Source organism: Cucurbita maxima, unplaced genomic scaffold (genome assembly GCF_002738345.1).
Source record: "Cucurbita maxima cultivar Rimu unplaced genomic scaffold, Cmax_1.0 Cma_Scf00017, whole genome shotgun sequence".
Classification (NCBI taxonomy): domain Eukaryota; kingdom Viridiplantae; phylum Streptophyta; class Magnoliopsida; order Cucurbitales; family Cucurbitaceae; genus Cucurbita; species Cucurbita maxima.
Genome location: NW_019272033.1, coordinates 974,526 through 986,139, shown reverse-complemented (window position 1 = coordinate 986,139; position 11,614 = coordinate 974,526). Strand labels below are relative to the sequence as shown.

At 33.9% G+C, this 11,614-nt stretch overlaps 1 protein-coding gene across 4 annotated transcripts in view; it reads left to right on the top strand.

Moving 5' to 3' along the window:
- LOC111492015 (mediator of RNA polymerase II transcription subunit 22b-like) overlaps positions 1-2,979 on the top strand; it is a 4,160-nt gene extending 1,181 nt beyond the window's left edge. For 2 of the 4 annotated variants that reach the window (XM_023141160.1, XM_023141163.1), the window contains one exon: positions 1,511-1,852. In XM_023141160.1, coding sequence (XP_022996928.1) covers positions 1,511-1,750 — 240 coding nt within the window. In that variant the 3' untranslated portion in view covers positions 1,751-1,852. Of the gene's footprint in view, positions 1-1,510; positions 1,853-1,897; positions 2,073-2,680 lie in introns of those variants that run through there. The other 2 variants (XM_023141161.1, XM_023141162.1) reach the window with 2 other exon arrangements.
- The last annotated feature ends 8,635 nt before the right edge of the window (positions 2,980-11,614 follow it).

Here is an 11,614-nt window from a genome sequence, read left to right as displayed (position 1 = left end):
TTTTTTTTTTTTTTTTTTTTTTTTTTTTTTTTTTTTTTTTTTTGACTGAAAAGTTATCAAATCTTTATGGTGCTCCAAAGAAATCGGTTGGATTAATGTTGGATCTATTGAGACATTAGGTGGCTTACTGATTTTGTGGGATGCTAGTAAGATAAATGTGAGATCCCACATCGGTTAGGGAGGAGAACGAAGTATTCTTTATAAGCGTGTGGAAACCTTTCCCTAGCGTTTTAAAAACCTTGAGGGGAAGCCTGAAAGGGAAAACCCAAAGAGGACAATATCTGCTCGTGGTGGACTTGGACTATTACAAATGGTATCAGAGCCAAGCATCGGACGATATGCCAACCAGGAGCTGAGCCTCAAAGGGGGGGGTGGATTTGGGGGTCCCACGTCGATTAGAGAAGGGAACGAGTGTCAACGTGGACGCTGGCCCCCGAAAGGGGTGAATTGTGAGATCCCACATCGATGGAAGAAGGGAATGAGTGCCAGTGAGGATACTAACCCTGGAGGGGGTGGATTGTGAAATCCCACATTGGTTGGGGAGGAGAATGAAGCATTCTTTATAAGGGTGTGGAAACCTCTCCCTAGCAGATGTGTTTTAAAACCTTGAGGGAAAGCCTGGAAGGGAAATTCCAAAGAGGACAATATCTGCTAGTGGTTGGCTTGGGCCAATACAACAAAAAAAACTTAGGAGTTTCTTAAAGGAGGCTGCACTCTCTCAATTGAAATATTTTTCCAGAACAAGTGAATTTGTTGGGTAACACATTTATGAACCAATTGACTATAGAGAACGAAAATGTATTCGGAATGAATGCGGTCTTTATTCTCTCATACTGTGAAGGAGCCTTGGTGCATTGGTGGCAATTTTTATATAACTCGTTGGGTTCATGAAAGATCACCATTAAGAAGAAAAGCCAAAAGTTGGGAGATAATTCATAGCATTCTTTGATCAATAGCTTTTTTTTTTGTTTCGTAGGAATAAGAATAGTTATTTGATGATTCAACAGTAGAATGACAAGCTCAGATTTTTTTATTGAGCTCTATCCTTTACTCTCGGAAGCTGGACGTTTTGTTTGGGTCTTATCCCACTTCAGATTTTATATCAGTTGGCTAGAAATATCAGTTTGTGAGGTCATCATCAGGGAAGCTCTTTCCATAGATTTTCATGTTGATGCCTTTGTGGAATTCAGTTAGTTAGATCTTTTTTGGTGAAAGAATTTTGGCCAGCTTTTATTAGTATTGGTTCTTGTTGTCATCTGTTGTTGCTTTTCGAGGTTTCTCAGCAGTCGAATTTGGTTTGATGGGTCTTGTTTCGTTTCTGACAATTCTCATTTGATTGTAATTGTTTTATAATCTTGTTCAATTTCTTCTTTCATTCCCACATAAGATTTTAGGCAATAATAAATTTGGGATCTGTTCTTTTTTGTTCTTATCACTCGATATAGATGATAGCATTTCATTATAATCATAATGGCTACTAATTTAGAGTTTTTTACTCGTTTCTAAACAGGTTCAGGCAGCTGATTCTCTGCTTAAGTTGGTTTCAGAACTTAAGCAGGCAGCAATCTTTTCTGGATTTGCTTCACTAAACGACCACGTGGAGCAAAGAATCGTGGAATTCAATATGCAGGCGGAGCAGACCGACCGTATCCTATCTAAAATTGGTGAAGAAGCTGCTGTAGGGCTTAAGGAGCTTGAATCTCATTATTATTCTTCAACACAGAGGACTTGTCAGAACAGCCTGACATGATTTGTAAGTAGTGAATGTAAATAAGGATTTGATATTGTTGGCTTCTGAACTCAATTTCTCGCTAACATGGATAGTAAAACATAACCGAACTCTTCTAGCCTATGTTCTTAGTATTTTTCTTTGGCTTTTATTGTTTTACCATGCTGGATATGCAGGAACTAGCAGAAGGGTTTGGTGTCTTTTCTTACTCAGCTTTTTAGAAGAGTAACAATCAGAATATTTGTGTCAAACTAATGTTATTGCTGAGGACTATGGTGGCAAAAATGGCCGAGCTTGTCGAAGGTCAAAATAACAAATAAAAAATTCATGGATTCATTTATGATTGCCCCAAGTATTACTTACACCTCGAGTAGGTGAGGAAGTATACAGTCCAAGTCCATCATTAACAAATATTGTTTGCTTTGGTTCGTTACGTGTCTCTGTCACTCATAGTTTTAAAACACGTCTACTAAGGAGTTTTCATATCTTTATAAGGAGTGCTTCGCTCCCCTCTTCAATCGATGCGGGATCTCACAATTTACTCCGTTGGGGGTCCAACGCTCTTGCTGGCACATCGATCAGTATTTGGCTCTTATGCTATTTATAACTGTCCAAATCTACTGCCAGCAGATATTTCACTTTAGTTCCTTATATATCGTTGCCAACTTCACGGTTTTAAAATGCGTCTATTAGGCTGACCATGAGTCAGAATGGACTAAATCATGGGCAGAGTCAGAAAAACTATTATAGGGATGTGACATTTTTTCTTAGAGAACTATTATAGGGATGTGACATTTTTTTTTAGAGATAGAAACATTCTGTTGCCCACATTTCAAAATATAGAATTCATTGTCGTAAAATTGTTGAAAATGGTCTAATCAGGGCTGTGATGAACTATTACTTTTTTTTTTTTTAACTTTAAATGGTTAATTTTGTTTTCTGTCATATCAGGTTGTCTAGCAGCCATTCCAGCTGCATTGCTAGTTCTGTCTCGACCAATGGTTTCATCACTTAGCTCTGGTGGTCTTGGTGGTCTTAGTGAGGGCAATCTCCCTGTGCCCTAATCTTCTCCATCTTAGTCACCGTCGTCTGTGCCCTTATGAAGGCCGCCATGGCTGGAATTCTTGTCAAATGTGTTAATGTTGGGAAAATGAGATTATGCATAGCTCGGTGGTGTTTTCTTTTGAGAATGAATCTTTTTATTGACCGAATTCGTCTCCAAATATGAAAATTATTAGATTTTTTTAGTATGATGTTTACTTCTATGTTAACTAAACTCAACCAAAGAAAAAAGAAATCACAATTTTTGCATTTGGATGATTTTAGCTTGAATGAAAGGAAGGAAAGAAATCTATTTACCGAGGTTCAGAAGAATTAATCTTAAGCTCCTTCCTCAAAAGAAGAATAAAATGAAAGAAGAGAAAAGAGACTCTTCATGGACTAATTTCATAAGGCAGGGTAAAACTCTTTTATTTGATTTCTTCCTACACCCTAGTCTCACGATTTTATTACTTCAACCTAAACAAAAATATGATTTGTTCTTATGAACTAATTTATTCTTATGATTTTTGGATTCATTTGATTTTGAAGCAATGCACGAAAAACACTATATATAAACTAGAACTAAGGAATGCGTGCGTGTTGAAGAATGAGCCGGTGACTCATAGGTAGTTTATAAATAAATTTCGATTTTCATGGAGTTTTCCATCCTAGTATCTTCATATTTCTCTTTACATCTTCTCTCTTATGTTCTTAATCTAGAACATCCACCTATTCATCTTAAGAACGACTAACATTTTCTACCCTATACTTTTGAGTCTCCTAAATAAAAGAGTATGCATTACTTTCATACCTATCATAAGCTATAATAGGGTTTTTTTTCCTACCAATATTACTAATACCTATTATGTGGTTTGAGTTATAAAAAGAAAAAGATGATCGTAAATTAGACCAATGGACCTATTTTACCATACGCACGAATACATAGGAAGAGTGTTCTACCTTGTCTAATTAAGTGATCATGAATTTATAAGTAATATAAACAAAAAAACAAACCCACAAGAGTTTATACTCAAAATGGAGAATATCATATTATTGTGGAGAGTTTGTAATTCCTAATAGAATCATCAAGAAAGGATTTATAATTATCGAGTGTAACTAAAAACAAAACCACGAGAGTTTATGCTTATAAAACATGTATTTGTAAGTGAAGTTTGGGATTAGTTTTGATTTATTGTAGTATGGGAGGTTTTTATAAAACTTTGCCTTTCTATTTTTCTCAATGCGATTTCTATATATATCAATTTTGTGTTTAACTCTCTAGGGCATGCATTACTTTCATGCATACTAACATAAAACCGAAGTTACTTCAATAAATTTGCAACGACAAAAAAATAAATTTTCCTTTCAACTTATAAAAAAATCATAAACTTAAATTAACATCCATATTTAAGACATGATTATGTGTTATAATCTAATCACCACTGACAAATATTGTTCGCTCTGACCTGTTTTGACCTATTACGTATCGCCCTTAGCTTCACGAATTTATAAGTGGAATGTTTCATTTTTCTCTCTAATCGATGTGGGATCTCTCAATCCATTCTCTTGGGGGCTAACATTCTCACTAGCACACCACCTAGTATCAGAATACCAAATTGTGAGAAACATAGGTTAGAGAGCCAAACGAAGCATTTAGTATAAAAACCTCTTCCTAAAAAATGGGTTTTAAAACTGTGAAGCTGACGACGATATGTAACGAGTCAAAGCGGATAATATTTACTAGTTGTGGGTTAACATAAATTGCACACAAAAAAGGTTAAAAAAGTTTACAACTACAGTAAATTCCAAAGGGAGTACTCAAAATTCGTCAAAATGTCCATATTCTTGCTGTACTACTAGATTAAAAAAATATTCTAGATCAACTTAAAATTTCGAGTATGATGAGTTGGTGACATAAACAATTCGAATAGAGTTCTCAGTCCAACTTTTATAGTTTGAGTTAGATAGCTTGAATTGATCAGATTATTGGGTCATATAAACACTCCTGACAAAACTTAGGTTCGAATGTTCCCTTAATTTCAGATTAAATTACCCATTACAATTAAAGATCTAAAAATGTAAATATAAAACGAAGAAAAATGGGAAGTAATCTTTGGTAAAACTTTGGATGTTACACATTCACACCATTTATTCTGAAATGAAATATGAGGAAAAGAATAGGTGCAATCCATAGGTGTGGCATTGTACTCTAATGTGATCCAAATACATCACATCCACACCCCTTGTATGATGTCCTAACAACAAGTTTGATTCGCTGCAACTTGCCAAGGTTGACACTTCAGTTCAAATCATTTCATGCCAAGTACAAGAGTCTTGTCACTCCCAACATAGCCTACCCAACTTCCTTTTGTGTATTCATGAAAGAAAACTAGAAATTAATGTATAGTCTCCCACCACATCAACGATCCGTTAAATTTAATACTCGAGGTAATGATCTAAGTCCACTGCTAATAGATATTGTCTCTTTGAGCTTTCTCTATTAGGCTTCCCCTTCAAAGTTTTTAAAACACGTCTGCTAGGGAGAGGTTTTCATCCCCTAAAATGAATGTTTCCTTCCCCTCTCCAACCAATTTAGGATCTCACAATCAACCTTCTTTGGGGCCCAACATCCTCACTAACCCTCGTTCCTCTCTCCAATCGATGTGGGATCTCATAATCCACCTTCCTTCAGGGTCCAACGTCCTCGTTGGCACACCGCCTGGTGTCCACCCCTCTTTGAGGGCCAGTGTCCTCTCTGGCACTCGTTCCTCTCTCCAATCGATGTGAGATCTCACAATCTACCTCCCTTCATGGCCCAACGTTCTCGCTGGCACACCGCCTAGTGTCTACCCCCTTCGAAGCTCAGCATCCTTGCTGACACACTACTCGATGTCTGGCTCTGATATCATTTGTAATAGTCTAAATCCACGGCCAGTAGATATTGTCATTTTTTGGGCTTCCCCTCAAGGTTTTTAAAACACGTCTGCTAGAGGGAGGTTTTCACACACTCTTATAATGAGTGTTTCATTCTCCTCCTCAACCGATGAGAAATCTCATACTCGACATGGTAAAAACGTTAAAAGAGTGCTTGAAAAACTCCAACCATATCCCGTCACTATATTTTCAGTTCAACTCAACACTTACGAATGAGAAGATTCAAACAGGTTAACAACTGCTCTCTCTATTAACCGTGTTATTTCACCTCGATCCAAAAAACAGCCAAAAAAATCATGAAAAACATTAATATCTATAAAGCATATCAAAACCTCCATATATTTGGTAGAACAATCAGAAGTATATCAATCACCGCCAAGATCTTCATCATATTGGGCATGACATGAGAGAAAGAAAGGCACACTTAGCCAAGAATGGAATTGCCGGCCACAAAGAGGAGGAAGTTGCTATCAACATTATCATAAAATAATATCAAAATCCATTGCCGGCCGGCAATTCATCCTTGGCTTAGTACTCCTCTCTTCCACTTCATGCAATGCCTTTAAATGATATACCACAAGCAGCAGCTGCTGAAGTTTTTGTACACAAACACACATATTTATAGTGATGATAAAGTGGAAGAAGCTAAGGCAGCTTATGAAAAGTCATATATTATATGCTGATTCGATTTAGAGTATTGTGACCTCCAAAAGAAAGAGCACTTTGGGCACTAATTAATAATCTTTTGGAGATTTGGTCAGCCCACACTTTTCGACCAAAATAAACAAAGATTCTGACTGAAGAATAAGAGCAAAGACAAAAAGGGATGAAGAGAGTGGGAGGGGTAAGGGGAGAGGGTGCTTCATGTCTGGTATATTATAAGGCTATGGCTAACATTAGCCCTCCAAACATAACAAACAACCCAACTAAGTTTGAGATTTGAAGTTGATTAGAGAGGGAAATGAAACATTTCTTATAAGGGTATGAAAATCTCTCCTTAATAGACGCGCTTTGAAACTGTGAGGTTGATGACGATACGTAACGGGTCAAAACGGACAATATCTATTAACGGTGGGCTTAAGCTATTACAAATGGTATTAGAGTCAAATAATTGAACAACGTGCCAACGAGGACGCTAGACACCCAAGGAAGGTGGATGGTCAGATCCCACATTGATTAAAGAAGAGAACGAAACATTTCTTATTAGGGCGTGGAAATCTTTCTCGAGCAAACGCATTTTAAAGCTGTGAGGCTGATGACAATATCTAATAGCGGTGGGTTAGACTGTTATATACCGTAAATAATTTTCTTTTTAGAAATATAGTGTCTTTCGAACTTTGTCATTTATTTAAAAAATGTCCATATTCTTTAAAAAATTGTAACATAGTCACACTATTTCAAGTTACCACAATCTATGTTCTAGGTTTCAACAACTATGTTACCACAATCTATGTTCTAGGGTTCAACATCTATGTTACTACGATCTATGTTCTAGGGTTCAACATCTATGTTACCACGATCTATGTTCTAGGGTTCAACATCTATGTTACCACAATCTATGTTCTAGGTTTCAACATCTATTCAACCGTCTAATCTAACTTCTACTCAAATGGTAGTTTTGAAACATTAGTGGACAAGATTTTAGAGTATTTTTAGAAACTGTTTTGATGTTGTCCTTTCGATTTTCAATCAGCCAAATACAGCCCACATTCCCAAAAACGGTAATGGAAAAAAAAAGTAGATATTCATATTCCACCAAAATGGGAATGTAATTCTTGAAAAGTTGAAAGATTTGGTAAGTATGGGTTGTGGTTGTATGCATTCAATTCAATATGTTTTTATTGTCGTTTTTCTATGTCATTCCGAACTAGTTGATAATTCAATCTCGAGAACCAGCTGATAAGCAAACCCTTACAAGATTCACTTCTACAAATAAAATTTCGAGTTGCTTAAAAGGAAAGCTAATCGAAGAATTCACAACACTTGAGTAACAAATAAAATCGAATAGTCCTTTTTGTTGTCCACGACAAAGGATGATTGAATATTATTTCTCTTACAATTCTTTTGAGACATTGTGTTTATTCTTTTCCCATGTTTCCTTCGCAAACGGTTGAATCCTAAATCATCTCTTCCTCTTTATGAGATGTCTTATCTTGTGAGCAATGAGTGTCTTGCCCTTAACTAAAAAGTATAAGTACGACATGACTTGAGTATTTTAAGAAATACACAAGAGTCAAGAAATGCAATCACATGCAACCATGTTTAGGTCTATTATGAAACATCCTTTCATGACTTTGGTCTCAACTTTCAGTCTAGATAGAATTGAATGTATAGTACTTCTCTACACACGGTCCATGCATGCACATATGCATCTTATTGATATAGACAGTAACTTTCAACTATTTTAAGTTTTTCTTAACCATCCTAGTTTCAAAATTACTCTCGTTCATATATCATTTCTATACTCGAGTGTGAAATAGATACGTTATGAGAAGAAAGGGAGATAAATGTATGGTTAATTAGAGGGGGCTTAAGAAAAAAATTTACCATTTAAGGAAAGATTGGGAATGAAAAGGTTGATGGTGCTTCTAAGAATATGAAAGATGCTCAACTAAAGTAACAATATTTTAAAGAGATTTTAATAAAATTCGTATGCCCTCTTCAAATTTACTAATATACTCTCTTTCTATTATTATTAATTTTTTATTTTTTAGTGTTCTTTTGACTTATTATCATAAAAAAAAAAAAAAAAAAAAACCCATGACTAATTTATTAATAATTAAACATAATTAATTGTTACTAAATCCAGGATTAAGATAGTGAAAGTTAGATTTATTGGTTTATTTATTTATTTTCTTTTTCTTTTTTCCTTTTTTTAACTTTATAAAAGTTTTATTCTCACCTCACAGCGTTCAACCACTTGTGAAGTCCACACAATCAAAAGAGCACTAAAGTTCAATCCATTACTTACTTTTAATTTTAAATCAAAATAATACTTTTAAAACTCATATTTTTTTTAATTAAGCTGATTTATCCACTCCATCTTATAACCTAAAGTTTAAACTATATAAAAATATCATTTTTATTCTCCACATTCAAATTTATTCAATAAAATATTATTCTTGATTTTTTATTTTTTTAAATATAAAATGGTTAATGTGTCATAATTGATTATGAAACGTATATTTTGAGATCAAATGTTCGACCCGTTCGATTTGATTCAACAAGTTTTGTTCAGTTTTTTAGATGTGTTTTTATTTTGATTTTAGGTATTGTTTACGATCTAATCTCATTTATTGTTTAGATTTATGTCTCAAACTTCATAATTTTTGTAACGGAACAATTTTTTTATATATTGGCAAAATAATTAATTATTACATACGTTTTATAGCATTATCCAATATTGAGTAAAATCTTGGGTTATTATTGCGTTCATAAATAATATGTAGTTGACATACAAGAATATTAGGTGCAAATAGTAACATACGTATGGTTGGATGTCTTATCTCAGTATCACAATTGATACAACCCACTTTATAAATGTTCGACCGAGTATCTCCTACTCTCAACCTTGTATATTTCCAAGAGAGAAGCACCTACACTCACAGTGTTAGATATAAAATAGATATATTGAGATATTTCTTTATCCTCCATAATAAGCTACTAGATAGTTGATCTTTGGGGTCATCTTATTTTAACTGGTATTATCAAAATGATGGATCTGAGGTTGAATTAGATCTTCGAGGGAATATTTAGGCTACTACAAAAAAGAATTAGTAAGTTAGACTTAGGTCAATCAAGTAAGTGGTTTTAGTATCGGCTTGGTTGGATGACTTGTATTATGTATGATGATTCGTGCCTTGTGGTTCTTGCATGTGTCATATATATGAATGATATGTTATGTTATGCTAAGTTATCTCATGTGATACTATGATATGTCATGTTATGTTATATTATACCATGATATGCTATGATATACCATGATATGCTATGTTATATCATGATATGCTATGTTATATCATGATAAGTTATGGCATACTATGTTATGTTATGATAAGCTATTTTATGTAATAAAGTTATGTTATTTTTGTGATCATGTCATGTTGTACAAAGTTCTTATGAAATCGTTAATCTATGGTGCATAAACCTCCTTAGATCATGCTATGAAAGTTATGCTATGTATTACAAAATATATGAGAATTATGTATGCATAATTCACAGACTCATTATGTTATAAATAAATCAAAATTTGTCTTGCATCATACATTATGCCATGATTATAAGTTATGGAGATCTCATGCATATTTGTGTGTCATGTGCACCGGGATATTTCTTTAACATGATGAGTACGGGTGCATACATTATGACTTATGATTTATGACATTATGTTCACCATGATGTTATACAAAATATTTCCATCCATGGTATTTGACATAGAGCCTGATAGTGAGTGCTAGTCTGATAAGCTAGACCTAAGAAGTCATGCTCGATCATGTGTAGAGAAGTGTTACACATCCAACCTTGTTTGGACTGAAAAAGTTAGCTAAAATCATGCTATGATATATTAAAAAGATAGGTCTCACATTCAGTCGTTTATACAAAATCATTTTTAGTTCACCTTTTATCAAGAGTAATATATGAACTATTTCAAAGATTCTTCAAACTCCATGTAAAATCATTTTTAGTAAACCTAACCAATGACAATAGAGTGAGAGTTCCTAAGAAACGTAAATAAATAGATGTAAAGGCTAAAAAATAAAGATGTCAATGAAGGATTAAACTACTGTCCTCCAACAATTTTGTGAAATTTGGTTGGGGAGGGGAACGAAACATTCATTATAAACGTATTGAAATCTATTTCTAACAGATGCGTTTTAAAATTATGAGGCTAATGGACGATATGTAATGGACCAAATGGACAATATTTATTAATGATGGGCTTGAACTGTTACAAATGATATCATATTCAAACACCGAGCGGTGTGCTAAGGAGGACATTGGGCCCTCAAGCGGGCGAATTGTCATATCCCATATTATTGGAGAATGGAACAAAACATTCATTATAAGCATTCCTTCTATAAGAGTGAGGGTTGGGCCCTGAAAGCGGGTAGATTTTGAGATCCCACATATATGTTTTCAAACATGTTTTCGACGATTCCAACAATTGAAGTTTGTGAATGAGGAAGAACTAAAAACTAATTTAATTCTTCTTGTGAGACTAATTTGGATATATAACTCAACTAATCAAAACATATAGTAACGAAGAAATGAAAAATTCCAATGATCTACGTTCTCATGGTGTTAGAACTCGAAAAGAATAATGATTATCACAAGCCACTATAGCTAAAGCAAGTTGTGAACAACTTATTAGAATTTTGGGGCCTAAGGAGAGAAAAGAAAAGGCTTTGAATGCTTTCTTTAAAAGTGAGGTATATTCGTGTAAGAGTCTCCAAAAACTTCAATGTTCTTCTATATTATTCTAATGTTCATCATGGTGGAGCATTAAGGGGAAGATTAGACATAACCTAGTTAATAATAAATTTGTATAATCATATAATGCATTCCATCCTTAATCTCTTAATCTGATTGTTCAAAAAAACTCGATCAACCTATCAACTCATACGATTTGGTTTGGGTTGGATTATACACTTATTTAAATTGGGTTCGATTCAAATAAAGTTATATTAGTTCATGGATTCCGTTAAAACTAGATTGACCTCACAAAATCAATTCTAATTTATTATTAATCTTCAAAATTACCTATTTCATAATTAATTTTTTAACTATTTATTCTAAGACAACTTTTAAAAATGTGAGTATAATTCCATAGTAATTGAAATATACTTTTTTTTATATTTTTATATTATACTAAAAATAATAATGAAGTATATTATTGATGTGATTAGACGA